Here is a 16631-nt window from a genome sequence, read left to right on the forward strand (position 1 = left end):
TTAGTTTATTTATTTTCAATGCTTTTGTTATTTATTCATTTTCATTATTTTACTATTTTTTATGATCTATTTTCATTATCTTATTATTTGTATTTATTTATTTTTTCATTATTTTAATTATTTATTTATGCATTTTTTAAAACTGCTGGTTAAACTTGATAAATTACAAATTAAACGTTTTATCCAAAAAGAGAAGGTTTTTAACGAGATGACTCGTTTATTAAATGTGAACCGGAAGAACAGAACATGTTTTATTCTTTTATTCAACTTATTTTATTTGAGATTTTTATTGCAGAATACCCCAAACATTTCCAGCTGTCAAGTCTTGTGGGTTTTTGTTGGAAACATGTCCGTTTTCCTTGTAATCCCAGGGACATTGTGATAAGTCGAAGCACTTCCTGTAGTCACACACCCATTTCCTGTCTCAGTATAAACTATAAATTAAGCCGGGACACTTTAATGTAATTTTGAGGGGGCTGCTAAATCCACACAGGACTCTGTCTAAACACCAGGGAATTGAACATGGAAGAAAAACATGAACTTAAGGGCCAAGTTATCAATAACAAAATAGACTAAAAACAAGAGTTTGGAGCCGATCTCTTTATTTTTTTTATGTATTTGGGGGTTGATGACGAAAGTTCAGCTCGACATGATTTTTTTTTTTTTTTTTTTTATCATGTGCTTTGTGTTGTACAGAGACACACAAACCAAATAGTCTCAGGGCACTTACTGCTGTAGCAGGAAGTTCAAGAGGGCAAACACTCGGCACATGACACCAGGCAACATTCGTGACTCGGAGAGGACGTTTTATGGCAGAAAATATTTAAAGACAGGAACAAACCAAAAAAAAATTTATTTAAAACATAATTACTTGAAATGTTTTATTAAAAAGTGGATTTTTTTTTGTTCTATTTCAAAAAGGATTTTACAAAACATTGTTTGCAGACATATATTTTAAAATCTGTTTTTATAACTCTCTCAGCATCTGAACTCGTTGACAGCGCCCGAGCTGCATAAGGCTGACTACACTTTACTGTAGAGCACGTTACATAATCCCGTCACATGAGGACATCATTAAGGCCAATGCCATGGAGACAATAGCCGTCCCACCCCCAGTTTCCAACCCCGTATCCTCCCTGCGCCTGAGAGCACCTTGGGAGGAGCGTCCTTCAGCCGCCCGTCTCATTACACGCCGTTCAATTTGGCCGCAGCTTCCTGCTGACATTCAATCTTTCGTTTTCCCAACATTTGCTCCTCGTCTGCATGTCCGCTGCTGCCCCTGCTGTCATTTGCTAATTATTTCAAACATTTGTCTAATTAGAGGCGAGTCTGTTTATTACGCACCTGTGCTGCTCGGCAGGAGGAATACAGACGGTCATTTCCACTGGTGAAAGGATTTGGATGGTTGGTCTTCACCTCTTGACCTTTTGTGCCATTAGAGACATTGTTACGCTTGAGCTGCTTCATTTAAACCTGGAGGTTCTTGGTCACAATTGGAGCTAATTTATGTAAAATTAAGGGGAAAACCTGTTCGACAGTATAAAAATTTTATAGCATCAATTTACATTCTTGCAATTGGAAAAAAAGAGATTTATGTTCATGTGTGCACAAAAGAAGTATACAATAAAATATGAACTTTAAATGTGAAATCTCACACTTGAATCATAATAGTTCTAAAGACTCGTGAAGGTTTTTGGAAAATCTTTGAATCTTTATATTTGTGGCTTGACCTCTCATGGAGTCTAGACTGTCGGCTTCTTCTATGCCATTTTATTTTTTTGTTAGAAAAAAAATGTTCTGTTCTTTTGGTTTATCTCATTTCAAGAAGAAGTCACTGCTGCACTGCAAACTATATGATTTAAAGACTTAAAACCTTGTTTTTTGAGTGTAGATACTTTAACAAGATGATTTTTTCTCAAAATCTGATTCTTTTGTCTTATTAAGAGCTGCAATCCAAAAAAAAAATTTAATTATTAAGAAAAATGGTCAAACTATTTCGCTCCATACTCTTTACAATAGTAAAAATGTTGATACGACCTAAATATATATTTTTAAAACTCTAATTGCACTGTATTTTAGGTGTAAGGATGATATTTTAAAGTAAAAAATATGTTAACTTTGAGTTGAAATTTATTGCCACTTTTTTGAAAACAAAAACATAAATGTCTGCTCTAAAAATAAGCTCTAATTTTAGATTTTATGACAATTTATTAGGATGTACTAAGGTTGCATTTTAATTTCGTTCACATTTTGGTCTAAAAAGAATAATTTTCCACTTTTATTCCATTTATTTGTCATTCTAATCAAAATTAACTTCATTTAAGTACATACAAGTAAAAAAAAACTAAATATTTGCTTAGAACTAGCAAAAAAATCTTATTATTTGGCTGCATGACTTTGAATTCTACATAAAAGTTAACTATTTTAGCTTATATATCAGTTTTTTATGTTTGTGTGAAACTCCTTGTTTCTAGATTTTCCAAAAAAAACTTATTTTCTGACTCAAAAATGTCACATTTGGATAAAATATATGCACTTCCTTTTTATAAAATCACAAATTATGAGTGAGTCAGTCAACCGTATCATTTCCATCTCCTTTAATCCAGAATGTGTTGCGATTTATGAGAGATTTTCTTCCTCTAAGCAGCACGACCCTCATTAAAGCTATAGTTAGAAAGGTCACTCGTGAGCTCTAAGGTATAGATTTAGCTCAACAACACAAAACATGAGAGTCACTTTATAAATCATGCACAGACCAAGTCAGCAGGAGGTCCTCATGAATGCCTGATTAAAAATAAAAATTCAGACAGGCAATTACAAGGTGCTAAAATTAAAAAGGCTCATTATCCTATTAAACATGATAACTGGCAATTAGTGTGATGATGGTCTTTTATTTTATTATAAAGTTAGACTGTAATCATGAACTTTATAATTCTGTTTTCAACAACAACTTTTTTTCAGATTTTATTTTTAAATAAAGTTTTTTTTTGTCTTGAATCAAAGATCAAAACAGATCAGCAATCTTTTTAGGTGTACTACAAGTAGTCTATAGTATACTTAAACTTTTTAATGGTAGTATTCAGTTATTATACTTCCTAAACACGTACTCGTTCACTTATTATATATACTCTAGTATATTTAATATAACACACCTGAAGTGGACTAGTTTTAATTTTAGGCATAAGAATCCATACCACTTTTTAATGAATATTTCTGACTTTATTATCAACCAGTCCTTAATATCAGAGAAACATTAAAGTTATAGAGAAACCGTCCTTCTGTTTCAGTGGAAGATAAATCTGACTGTCATCAGCGTATAGAATAGAGGTCTGCAACCTTTAACAGTATTTGGGCTTGTTGAGCCACAAAGTCTTATTTTGAAACTCTGTGCATTCATCACAATGTTTTTTTTTTAAATAAACATAAATTATCTTTCTTTTGTGGCATGAAAAAACAGGCACATAAAGAGAAACTAGCATTTTCTCAAAATGTGAAATCATATTTTACAATTGACAGAAGCTCATATGATTTTATTTCAAAATAAAAGACGCTATGTGTCAGTGCAGCTCTGGACAGCATAATATATGTGCTGTAAACTCATAAAGGATTAGACTTTTTACCAAAATGTTGCTAAGTGTTCAAAAAAATGTGTATTCTGGAGGTAGAAAAATGCAAACAAAACCTCAGGAATGTAAAAACATTTACGTAGTTGCCTTTGAAGTTCACCTCAGTCATACGTTCTTATATATTTTTTAATTTAATTAATCTAAATAATACTATTATTGTATTTTTCTTTAGCCAAAGTGCCACGATGGAGATTTAATATAGATATGGATGAAAGGGAACCACAACGAACACTAACACAAGGAAATCGGAAGTGGCTCTAGAAGTGAACCTTGTGGAACTCCAAAAAACACCCAGGTTGTTCTAGGTTTACAACTATCAATATTAGCACATATAGTTCACCCTCAAATCATCAATTCAAAACTATTTGGCAATCATTCATCACATGTTAAAAAAGATGTCTAAAATTTAAAAAAATATATATATGTTTAAAAAATTTTACCATCTTTAACATTGGTAATTTTAATGAAAAAGTCTTGACCTTAAAGGCTGGAGGAGTTACTCGTAGCTATAAAAGTGACTGGTTTGATTTTCCCACAATGCATAGCAGCTTAAGTGCCCTTTAGCAACAGTAAAACATTTTTTTTTTAGCATCAAGTGACTATTTTTACTCTCACTGTGATGCAAAAACTGATTTTAGAAAACATTTGGTTAAAGCGCCACGACTGCAGGATGAGATGTTCAGAGCTCCGTTTGGGGGCAGATGCAGTTAAATAAGGCCACATTTTATTCTTGAACAGAGTCAGCGACCCGCATGACAGAATTTTTCTCTGAGCAGAAAGCGTTTGCAGCTGCAAACCAAAATGCCGCCACGGGCGAATCCCTATATGATGAGAATGTGGGTGCGCCGCTGTCTCCTACTGCTGCATGCCCCCCCATGTCACTTTGCTTTCTTTAAGTCGTAGCTCCTGCTGTTCTCTTCTTGCAGGGATTCATCTCCAGAAATACATTCAGACTGCAGATAGGAAGCTCATCTGACATCCACCTCCTGAGATTTTCCTCAGTAGAGGGAGATTTGGTTTTATTCTGTCACCAACAATATACATGATGCTTATGTGCAACCCTGTGTTATGTAACACACCTGTTCGATGCCCAGCTGCCATGACTTCCATCAGCAGTCACGTAAGAAATCCTGAATCCTGTTTATTGGGGAAAGACATGCTTTTATTTTGAAAAAATGATAGAAAAAAACATTGTTAGCATAAAAAAACAGGCAGTCAGTGCTGTTGACAGTACACTGGTGGGTTGCTAACATATGCACTGTCACAATGTAAACATGATGAATGTGCCAGCATGTCAACACTTGATAATGAACCGGCAGAGTACAGCAATGGCTGATGGGAATTAAATCAGTTGCCAGCAACTTCACATTTTGACAGCGTTTCCTCCAACTCAGACGGAGCATGAGTCACCTCAGTCAGTTTGCAGCATCATTATTGAGAAAATAAACTAAAATTGCCACAAAGGGCCCAAAAATCTGATTTTTATTGTGTAGAGGTTTTAAGGAAATGTGCATTTACCTTAATTAGTTTGAAAACTCAAATGTGGAGTACTTCCTCTTTCTCTTCACACTTCCTCGTCCCTCTTCGATTTCGTTCTGAATCATAAAAGTGATCCAATCAACATTGACGTCAGTGTGTGGTCAGCACTAATCTTTGACAATCCGTCTGATTTAAAGGTAACGACAAAGGACAATAGCTCCTCCTCCGCCCCTGAAAATCCTGTTTGACAAGTGACAGATTTTGGAAAAAAGACAACACTTTTCCACGCTTGATTGTGAGGACCGGACAGTGCCGGATGAATAATTCATGGCAGATCTAGAAGAGCGCCGCGGTAATTCTCATGAGGAGGATGTGCTTATAACTGTCAGCAAACAAACTGCTGCTGCTCGCCCATAAATTATTCATAAATTGAGATGGTCTGAATTCAAACCACTCCACTTCACTTTAGGTAATGTCAGGTGTTTCCAATTGTTTCATTGGTATTTCAGGCTGCAAAGACGACAAATCACTTGTTTGTGGAACATTTATGTGTTGTGGAGATCTAGTAAAACATGTAAAGGTGACAGCCGATTAAATGACAAATTCGTGAGGTTAACATTTTAAAAGATTAATGCCATAAATTTGTATTTATCATATTTCTGCAAATAACAAAAAACATGTTTTTTCCCTTCTTTTTTCATCATTTAAGGAGCTTTTACTGAACATATACATAAAAACCTCCTTTTTTTAACTACCCTAACTAGCTGTGCTTTTGTTCTTAGTCGTGGACCTCGCCTCTGGCTTGACTCGTGCCCCCACCTGTCCCCCAATTCCATCTACATGAAGCCCTTGGCATCCTTGGAGAGGATTTCTGAGGTTTCTTCTTTTTTGATTCCTCCAAAATCTGTTTTTTCTTACTAAGGAGGGTCTGTTAGTTTAGCTTATTTAGTTTAGCTACTTTGTGAATCTTTTTTTTATTTTTTTTTTGGACAATTATCAATGTGAATTCTGTTGAGACTAACATTGTAATACTCGGCTATATAAATAAAATTTAATTTAATTTAACTAAATTGAATAGAATAATTAAAAATCTGCAACTTCTAATTCCAGGAAGTTTTCATTCCCAATGATGCTCAAGATTGATTCACACCCCTAAAAGGAGTTTATATTTTAAAATGATACTAAAAAGATTTTTTTTTTTCTTTTTTGGTGAAAAAGTCAAGATGGCAGCATTTGGTCGAGGTCAAAGGTCAACAACAGTTGTGGTTGTAGACTTATTAAGCTGCTGGACTGTGAGTGAAATTTCCTGAAAATCACTCAAATGAAAATGTTCTTTCCACAAAATATGCGTAAATGGAAAATTTGGTAGAACGTGGCGCCAAGCCCATATGTCCTGTGGCCATCCCATAATAATCCTTTGGATTTTAGCCCCATTCATATTTTTATGTTTTTTGACAATTTCTGTCAGTGTGATATCATCATTTTTTGGGGAGGGTAGGGGCATTTATTATATTAAAAATTCATTTTCACCAGATCATGGGTGAGTGCAACTTTTGGGAATATGTGAGTGGAAAAATGTTCACTGAAATAGGGCAGTAAGAAAGAAGAATTAGGAAAACAATCTTCAAAAAAACGTCTATTTCTAAGTTTCTACTTGTTGCTCCTAATTATGACCTTTAAATGGTCAAATTTTTGCTAAATCGGGGATTAAAATCCACTAAAATAATCTAATTTCTGGAGGGTCCTCACAAGTTATTAAAGTAAATTTACAAAAAATATTAAAAAGGATTTTTTTCTGATATGGATGAATGAGAGATACATTTCTAAAAACTTTTACCCGTAAATAAAGCAGAATTCTTATAAAAACTATTCCGGAAATGACTGTTTTGCATTAGAGCAGCCGATAAATCACTTCCATATAGAACATTTATACATTCAGAAAGCGATCGTATAAACAGAGTAGTGGACGTACGAACAGCCCGCATTCATCTGGAGGCAAAGATAAACAGGAAGTGACTTGGACTGTTTAAGACTTTGAGTCGGCACAGAGGTCAGAGCATCAACTGCAGATGGTTTCTATTATCACTCCACAGGACACGGCGGATTCCAGGAAAAAAGCTGCTAAAAGCTTGTCAAGAATGAGGACATTTTTAACTGAAGCCTCAGGAGGAGAAAAGTGCTGCAACATCGCCATCTTGTGGAATTTTCTAGCATCACTTGGGCTTTTAGCAAAAATGTATATTGATATATTTAATAATTTTCAAATTTTACTTAAATTTGTTCACCACAAGACTATACGGAAGAGGATTAGGGCCACTGGGGGAAAAAAAGCCCATGAAAAATTCTGACTTTTTTCTCTTGACTTTTTTCTTTTTTCTGACTTTAAAGTCAGAATTCTGACTTTTTTTTCTCAGAATTCTGACTTTAATCTCAGAATTCTGACTTTACAGTCAAGGTTCTGACTTTTTCTCAGAATTCTGACTTTAATCTCAGCTTTAAAGTCAGAATTCTGAATTCAGAATTTTTCATGGGCTTTTTTTTTTTTTTTCCAGTGGCCCTAATCCTCTTCCGTAAAACTAAAAGGTCAAAGTAAGATAAAAAAAAAAAAAACACACACATTAAATAAGATTTAAACCAGTTCAACCAAAAGGAAAAATGTTTTTTTCTTTGTAAAGTACCGGTAAGTTTTTACTAATCGTAGAAATGTTTCACATTTAATTAAAATTCCCAAAGTAATTAAAAAGTTGATTTTTTTTCTCAATTTATTTTGTTTTCATTGCTGTGATTTTCCAGTAGTTTAAGTTTTAAAGTCAGAATGAAATAACTTAATGCTCGGTCCATAAAAAAAACATAAAAGAAAGAATTATTGTTGTCATATTTGAGTTTAAATGAAATCCAAAGATTAATGGAGATCCTTGAAGGTTTTCACATACTTGGAAAATACAGGATCTGTGAGAATATTGGTTAAAGCATGAAGCTCTGGAGCTCTTATATCCTTTCATTAGAAAAATGGTAACAAATAAATAGGTTTGTTAGTAAAGTTTTGTGACATCTTTAGAATTTGTAAACGTTAATATGAGTAAAAATTCACCTTTTTTTAAATCACTCCCAACAAAAATTTTAAACTATGTAATTTAAAAAAAAATCTAGTGTTTTTACGGTTTTATGTAATTTATCAGGTTTTTTTTCTTCTGGAATTGTCATAACATTTTAACTGTTGTTTTTATTGTTCTTTGAACTTTTAATGTGTGCCGCATTGTTTGACTGAGGTCATTTTAAGGCGCCATAGAAATCAAAACGTTTAAAGTAGAAAAAATTACATTAATTATTAATTTATAAATGTTGATTAGCATAAGAAATTAAACAATAAATATTAAAAAAGAAGTTTGTGTATTTTTCTGGACCACAAGAGGACTCCACTTTGCCCTATAAGTCACCACTCCAAATTCCTGAGGAATTTTCATACAAAGAGCAAAAGTGGGTTACGCAAAGTTGGAAATTTACAAGGAGTGGTTGATTATTTAGCACGTCATCCAGGCCAGTTTAAAGTCTGTTTGTCCTCCAGCTTCAGGCAGTTGAGGTAAAAATTGTTTAGTATATAAATCTGCTGAATTACTTTAACTTTTTTTTGCATCCAGACAAATGAATCTATGTATGAATTTAAATAAATGCTTTAGTCACTTTAGGCATTCCATACATTTTTCCTAATTGGACAGGAAGACTAAATCACAGAGCTGAAAAAAAAAAAAAAAAACACCTCCTACCGCCTGAGGAGTTCTCTACAAACTCGAAGACGTCAAACAGGCGGTGCCAGACTTCAGCTCGGAGTCATCCAGAGGGGGGCTGACTGCTGCTGTTCATTGTCTGAGCGTGCAGCAGCAGCATGGAGGCAACCAAAGCGGAGGAGGGCTCGTCTGACCATGAGGCGACCGTGTTTGGAACATCTGAGCCAGAAGGTCAGAAGGGCACGCCTGAGCGGAGAAAGAATCGGATTAAGCACCCTAAGATCATTGCTGGGGTACGTTTGGTTTCTGTTCTGTCCAGCCTGGAGAGAGCCTCTTCTCTAAACTTCAGTCTGCAGGTCTGGTTGTTACTGAAACGTCTCCACTGGGGGAGTTTTAGTGGATATTTCTGCACTTTTTTTTCAAAATAAAAGCTTTGGTTGTTTAGTCAAAATTTGTTAACTAGGAAAATAACTTTATATTTATAAAATTAGGATAATTTCTTATTTTTTTGTCAGTGTTGAATCAAAACTTCATCCTATTGAAAAGTTGAATTTAATTGTTTTTGTAACCATTTTTTCTACGTCTGAATGGAACATTTCTCTCCAGACAGAAATCCTCCCGGAGACTGAAAAAAAACCACAACTTTACAGTGTTTAGTCCCACTGTGGTCTCCGTCCAGCTGTCACACAGCTGAGACCCTCCGTGCTGCTGGTGTGAACGTGGAAACTGAATGTTTGCACTGCAATGCAAAGACGCTGAGGTCAGGAGGATCTGCAGGTGAACATAACTCACAGATGGAAGTGTGAAAGCTGGACTGGACCTCCCATTCGAGTAGTTTTCCTATGGGATGATTTATTCTATGGATTATTTTTTTTCTTTTCAATGTTTAAACCAATAATTACTCGTATGGCAGGATAATTTATCATTATTTTCTTAAATTTTTGCTTTATTGTTCTGCTTAAAGAGACAAAAATGTTCAATGGATTCATGCGATTGGTTGACCTGAAGTTTGTCTTTAAAATAGTGTCCACTAACTTTTAAATCATGAGTCAAAGTCAAGGCCCAGGGGCCGGATCCGGCCCTCCAGATCATTTTATTTTATTGTTATTAATTGCTCGATTTTATCTTGCAATCATTTCTAACTTGTATAATTTTGACAAAATACATTTTTATGGAGAGTAAAATATTAATAGTTATTTGATGAATATTCCTGCCTTTTTATTATTCATAATTATGTTAGAAAGTTACAGTTTTAAAGTTTAAAAAATTGACATTGGACTATTTTGGCATTTACTAACATTTTTTTTTAGCTATTTTGGAGTTAATGTAATATTTTAGCTACATGCTAGCTGTTTTGGCTAATTTAGGCTTTTCTTTTTTTAAGTTTTTTAGGCTGTTTTGGAGTTTAGCTCATTTTTACATGCTAGCTGTTTTGGCTAATTTAGGCTTGTTTCTGTTTTTTAGGGTATTTTTAAGTTTAGTTATTTTTCAGCTACATGCTAGCTGTTTTGGCTAACCTAAGTTTTTTTTTTTAGTCTAATTTGGCATTTGGCTAATATTTTATCTGGCTATCAGCTTCAGCGTTTTTAGCTATCAGCTTTAGTGTTTTCAGCTATCAGCTTCAGTGTTTTCAGCTATCAGCTTCAGTGTTTTTAGTTATTAGCTTTAGTGTTTTCAGCTATCAGCTTCAGTGTTTTTAGCTATTAGCTTTAGTGTTTTCAGCTATGGGCTGCACGGTGGCGCAGTGGTTAGCGCTCTTGCCTCACAGCGAGAAGGCCCCGGTTCGACTCCCGGCTGGGACCTTTCTGTGTGGAGTTTGCATGTTCTCCCCGTGCATGCGTGGGTTTTCACCGGGGACTCCGGCTTCCTCCCACCGTCCAAAAACATGCTTCATAGGTTGATTGGTGACTCTAAATTGCCCCTAGGTGTGAATGTGAGAGTGAATGTGTGTGTGATTGGGGCCCTGCGACGGACTGGCGACCTGTCCAGGGTGTACCCCGCCTTCGCCCTTCAGTAGCCGGGATAGGCTCCGGCACCCCGCGACCCCGAAAGGGAAGAAGCGGTCAAGAAGATGGATGGATGGGTTTTCAGCTATCAGCTTCAGCGTTTTTAGCTATCAATTTCAGCATTTGAAGCTATTAGCACTAGCATCTTTAGCAGCCAAATTCCAAATTCATACTAGCATTATCGCAGGTAATGTTACATATCTAGTTCATAATTATGTTAAAAAGTTTTAAAGTTTTAAAAACGTACTTTTAGAGTGTTCAATAAATGTTTATCCTGTTCAGCCCTGTTCCTGTTTTGGATTTTGCCCCCCTGTGCGATTGAGTTTGACACCCCTGCTACAAATGAAGGAGAGTTTCTCAGCTTTCACCAAACTCCTGATTGTATATTCACACATTCTTAGACCTGTCTTGATGTGGTTCTTCTTTGTTGGTTCCCCTCAGAACTTGTTGTTGTTCCAGTCTTGTTCTGATTACCCTCAGCTTGTGGAAATCAAGAAGATCCGTTTGGGTGGGCTTCCCGTACACCTCAGTGTTGAGATCCCTGTCCTCTTTGATGTGTACAGAACACTCAAAGACGGCCAAACACTTTTTTCCCTGAAACTGATGGAATGGGAAACCCTCCACATGCATCCCTCTGCAGGAACTGTGTTTTGCTTAAAAAATCTCTGCAGAAACAGGAAATAGGTGGTGCTCAGGCATGTGTCCAAAAAGGCCTCAAAACACTCCGTATTGTCAGATGACCTCTGGCTACCACGCCAGTTCCAGTCAACTTATAAGCTTGTAGGGTGGAGATGAACATCTGACTTAAACATTGTGAGGAAAGAACAAGAAATCCAAACATGTTGACCATTATCAACTACAGTATGCAGCTGTGTACATGTTTGAATTTGTCTTTGTAAGGTTGCAACACTAATTTCCATATTTAGATAATTTGTCTTAACAAGTCATGATTTTCTTCAGAAAAACTGCCTGAACCTCTGAGGTGTTTTTGCCTGCCTGCTTTCATAAAAATAAATACTTATTATTATTCCATACTTTGACTGAGTGAGCCTGTTGCAACATGAAATTGTTTCTTGTCCTTATGAAGCGGTTTTTCATTAACTTTTTTAGTTATCGTCAGCGCAGATGTTTTCATGCTTTTTGTGATCAAGTTGTGGGGAACTCTCTGAGAGTCAGGCTTCTCTATCAGAGGAAAGAAAGAGGGTTTCCCAAGTAGTTCATCCCTCTTTGTCCACCTAAAACTGAAGAAAAACAACGGAAAATAACGGAAATGACATTATTGTGTCGGTCTATAAGAGTTATGACATTTTTTGAACATGTCAGCACTCGTACAGACAGATGAACATGCATGTTTTTTAACTTATCCCATTTTTGTTTAGTAAAATAGTTCCTTTATTTTTTTAAACGGTTTTTAAAGTACTTAAATAAAAAATATATACACGAAAAACTGAATTTAGTGAATCCATCAGATTAAATCAGCATAAAATCAAGGTACATAGAGACTCCATATTCCGCTACTTTTACACCAGACTGAAAAAAAAAATGTTTTGTTTAAAAAAGAAGGTAAAAACAGGAAATCCAAAGTTACAACAAAAAAAGGAAAAACCCTCAATTTGTGGGTTTTCTCAGTGACACAATGCATGACATCACCAGTAGCTTCCTCCAACTTCTGTAAATTCTTGGCAATCTCCGTCTCAGATTCTTGCCTTGAATCATTTAATTGTAAATTAAATTAAATTATAAATCAAATCTGCAATGACATGAACTAAAATATCCCGGATAAGAGCATGAAAGTGTTGTGTAACTTGATGAATAACAGTTAGTTATACTATCACCACAGGGTCATAACAATGTCAGCAGGACTCTGGACTTTTCATGATGGATCTCAAACAAAACTAAAATAACAAAACTTTGTTTTAAGCTGTAAAAAGAAGAGATGAACTTGACTGTAGAGAGAAATCAGCTCTGCAGCCGAAAATACAGAACCGGCTTATAACTAAGAGGTTAACCAACGTGGTTTAAACATCTGCGCAGCATTTAAAGATGATATATGCAGCAGTTATTGATATGTTTCTGTTTGGGAGGAACTGCTGAAGTGGTCGAGCAAACAGCATGAAATCTTCACCAGAGTGGTAATTTATGTCTTCTCTGATGGATCCTCGTGCCTGTTCATGTGTATTTGTTTGTTCCTTTGCTCAAAAAATATATGTTAGGGTCTAATTTTAGACTCACTTTTCAATGGAAGATGATATATTATCAGTATATTAGAGTTAAAGAATAATTTCTTTTCTGGGTTGCAGGTTCTGCTGCTTATTTTACTGATCGCCATCCTGGCTGCACTGATTTCCATGAAATCAAAGACTCACAGAAGAGGTAAGAATTGGTTTTAATTATTGCTCAGTTTGGTAACAGTTCACTGCCAAGACTAATCGTGTAAAAATAGACGTGACTGTGCAATTTTTGTATTTACTGATGGTTTATTAGTGGGAATTGCAGCCAATGTAAAAAACTTTAATTCACAGCTTAGTATTAGGGGTGTAGGGAAAAATCGATTCGCCGATATATATCGCGATATTTCATTTAGCGATACTTATATCGATTTAAAATGCTGACTAGGTAATATTTGATTAATTATTTAAGATTCAGTTTGTTTTAAAAGTGTAGTTTTACCATTTTATAACAATGAAAGACACATTAATATTCAGTTAGATGATTTTCATACTCTTAAAAAAAGAAAAAGTGAAAAGTTTCTCTGGTACATTCTTGGAATATATCGCGATATGTATCGTATCGTGATGAGACGCGTATCATGATACGTATCAGCGGGCTGTTGCCAAAACGCACCACTACTAAATATGTCAACTGAAAACCCTCAAATTTGTAATAGTTACTAAAAATTGACAAGAATCCTAAACTCTTGACCACTAGTTGGCAGCACAGCACACTTTAAGCAGATCCACAGAGCGACCAAACTACAAGATCCTGTGATATTCAGCTTGAGTTAAAAGTGCAGTTTTATCATTTTATAACAATGATAGTCATTAATATTCAGTTAGATGATTTCTTTCTAAGTCATACTCTTAAAAAAAGAAAAAGTGAAAAGTTTCTCTGGTACACTCTTGGAATATATCGCGATATGTATCGTATCGTGATGAGACGCGTATCATGATACGCATCACCGGGCTGTTGCGAAAACGCACCACTACTAAATATGTCAACTGAAAACCTTAAATTTTTAGTAGTTACAAAAATTAAAAAGAATCCTAAACTCTTGACCCCTGACCCTGACGGCGACCAAACAACAAGATCCGGCGAGATTCAGCTTGTGTTCAAAGTTCAGTTTTACCATTTTATTACAATGAAAGATGTATTCAAACTCAAGTAGATTGTTTTTCTAGTTCATATTTAAAAAAAAAAAGAAAAAAAGTGAAAAATTGTGTTGGTACTGATATACCGGGATGTGTATCATACTTAATTTATCAACTGAAAACCCTCAAATTTGTGATATTTACAACTATTGACGAGTTTGACTTCCACAGTAACCAAAAAAAAGAAAAGTATTTTAAGAGTTAGTGAAAACTGAAACAGAGGTCCACTTCTGTCTTCTTGTGGTCTATCAACAACATCTTTTTTTGTGCAAAGCAAGTCAAAACTTTCTAAAGGACAAGATGTTTTTACGTTCTTGACTTCCCTCAGGCAGGAGTATCAGTGTGTGCTTTGTGTCTAATAGCTTTCATTTACACCCCCTTTCCTTTTCTGGGGCAGCAGTGGTGAGTGCGGGCATTTGTGTCCATGGGCGGGGTCGTTCCCTCCGCTGTGGCAAAGGAAAGTTTTCCTCCTGGAGCATGAAACCCACATGGAAAAAATACGTTTAGATTTTTGTCTTTACTCCGCCAGACTTATTTATGAGTTATTCTGGTCAGTTCAGAGCTTTTGGAACATGTTTCTGGAGTTGTTTTTAGAAACAGATGAAAAACATTACAGAGGCTGGAACTCTATGACTCAAACGCCAGGACTTTGTTGGGGAATCAAAGTCTCCTTGCTTTGGGGCCAAACTTGAGTCAGTCTGTAGGGGGATTTCTCACCAACATGCAAAGATTCCCTGTTATTTGTCCGCTCAGCAGCAGACTGGACGGATGCACGGGGGAGTCAGGGGGCTTGAGTGGTGTCTGTGATTTAATGATCGCTTTCTGTAAGAGCAGTTCTAGATGTAGCAGTTGAATCAACCGTGGAGGCTGTAAATTCTTATAAATTAAGTCGTTTAAATGACGCGTGGTCACAGATTTTTTTTTTTTTTTTTCACCCCCGTTTGCTTTTAGCATAAAAAAATGATGTACAGATGGTTTCAACTTACAGAAACTGGCAAAATGTTCCCCCATTTTTAGTGTCTGTGCTCCACATGTTCACAAAGCTGGTCTCCTCTTTTTGGACCACATTAGAAACAGTCACAGGAAACAGATTTCCACATCCTCATGGTTCTACGAAGTGTGATGCAACTATCTATTCATGTGAATTTTTAAAAATATTAATATTTTTAAAGAAAAACGCTGTTTTGTTCTTCCCTATCAGGAGGGGAGCTCTGGTTGGAGCAAGAACCTCAAGAACTTCACCAGCCGAAGTGTCCATCAGGGTAATTCATTGTTCCGTGCAGCTGTAATGTGAAAAGCAGTATTTTTTTATTGCACAATTATCAAACAGTCTGCCTTTGATTATAAGTCTTGTTCTGAAAACATTGTTCCTTGTTGGAAGCTCGGAGGGGAATTCAAGTCGTGAGCTATATAACTACGTTTTATTGAGCTGTCTCTATGGAAATGACGCTCCTGACAGCATAATCGGTGTGTTTACTTGTTTGGAATGAAGAGACGCTGCTAATTTGAAGGAGAACCACAGAAAGGTTCCAAAAAAATTTAAGGTTCAGCTATTTTTCTTTGGGTTTTACAACCAAACCTCACTTTTTTATATGTGGTTTATTCTTTTTGTGATAAATTGCTGATTTAAACAATTGTAAATGTTTCATTTTCTGATAAGCTCAAGAATTCTGCATTTAACTCACTTTCATTTTCATGAAAAAAAATATTTAAAAATGTGACGAAGGAGAAAAAACTTTAAAATCTCTTAAAATGCAGCTAAAAAACCAAGAAAATGATGATGACAACATTGATCTTTGACTCTGAAGCTGCAACTTCTACTTCAGGTAATTAAAAACAACTCGATGAGTCTTCAGATGTCTGCTATCCTATCTCATAATTGGCTCTTCTCGTGCAGTCTGCAGACAAACAGCTCAGGCAAAGGCTGAACTTAAACATCCTGTAAACAAACTGAAACCAAAAACCACTTTAGTAAACATTCAAGGCTCAGAAAAAGATGAAACCTATAGTCTCAGAAGCATAGTTTTAGAGGCTTTTTGGCTTTTAGGCAAAAGGAAAAAAAATGAAAAAAAATAAAAATAAAAAAAATAGCTGTAATAACCAGGAATGCAAGACATTTAAAATTGGCTGAAGTCTTTGTGAATTTTTTGTACAAAGATTTGAAATAAATTGTTTTTTTTTTAGATTTTTTCTGTTTTGTCTCTGTTGTACTTGTATTTTTTCATTGGATGATTTTTTAAAAGTTTATCAATCGTATTTTTCAACTAACCAAAGAAACATAAAAAAAAATCATTTTCTGAAGGCACTGACTGTGTAAGATGGTTTTGTTTTACCCTTTAAAATAGTCTATATTTCTGGAATTCTCTTCTGTTGTTGTCTGGAACTGGTAGCGTAAAACCCAAAATGCAGAAATAGCTGGCTGGATGT

The 16631-nt window shown here is 35.3% G+C and overlaps 1 protein-coding gene across 1 annotated transcript in view; it reads left to right on the top strand.

Annotated features, from left to right (window-relative positions):
- The first annotated feature begins 8558 nt into the window (after nucleotides 1–8558).
- The window catches only part of enpp1 (ectonucleotide pyrophosphatase/phosphodiesterase 1), a 21258-nt gene continuing 13185 nt past the window's right edge, over nucleotides 8559–16631 (top strand). Inside the window, exons 1-3 of the mRNA XM_024291957.2 lie at nucleotides 8559–9123; nucleotides 13137–13209; nucleotides 15406–15466. Of these exons, the coding sequence (XP_024147725.1) occupies nucleotides 8989–9123; nucleotides 13137–13209; nucleotides 15406–15466 (269 nt within the window). The 5' untranslated portion in view covers nucleotides 8559–8988. The remainder of the gene's footprint in view (nucleotides 9124–13136; nucleotides 13210–15405; nucleotides 15467–16631) is intronic.

Source organism: Oryzias melastigma, linkage group LG24 (genome assembly GCF_002922805.2).
Source record: "Oryzias melastigma strain HK-1 linkage group LG24, ASM292280v2, whole genome shotgun sequence".
NCBI lineage: Eukaryota > Metazoa > Chordata > Actinopteri > Beloniformes > Adrianichthyidae > Oryzias > Oryzias melastigma.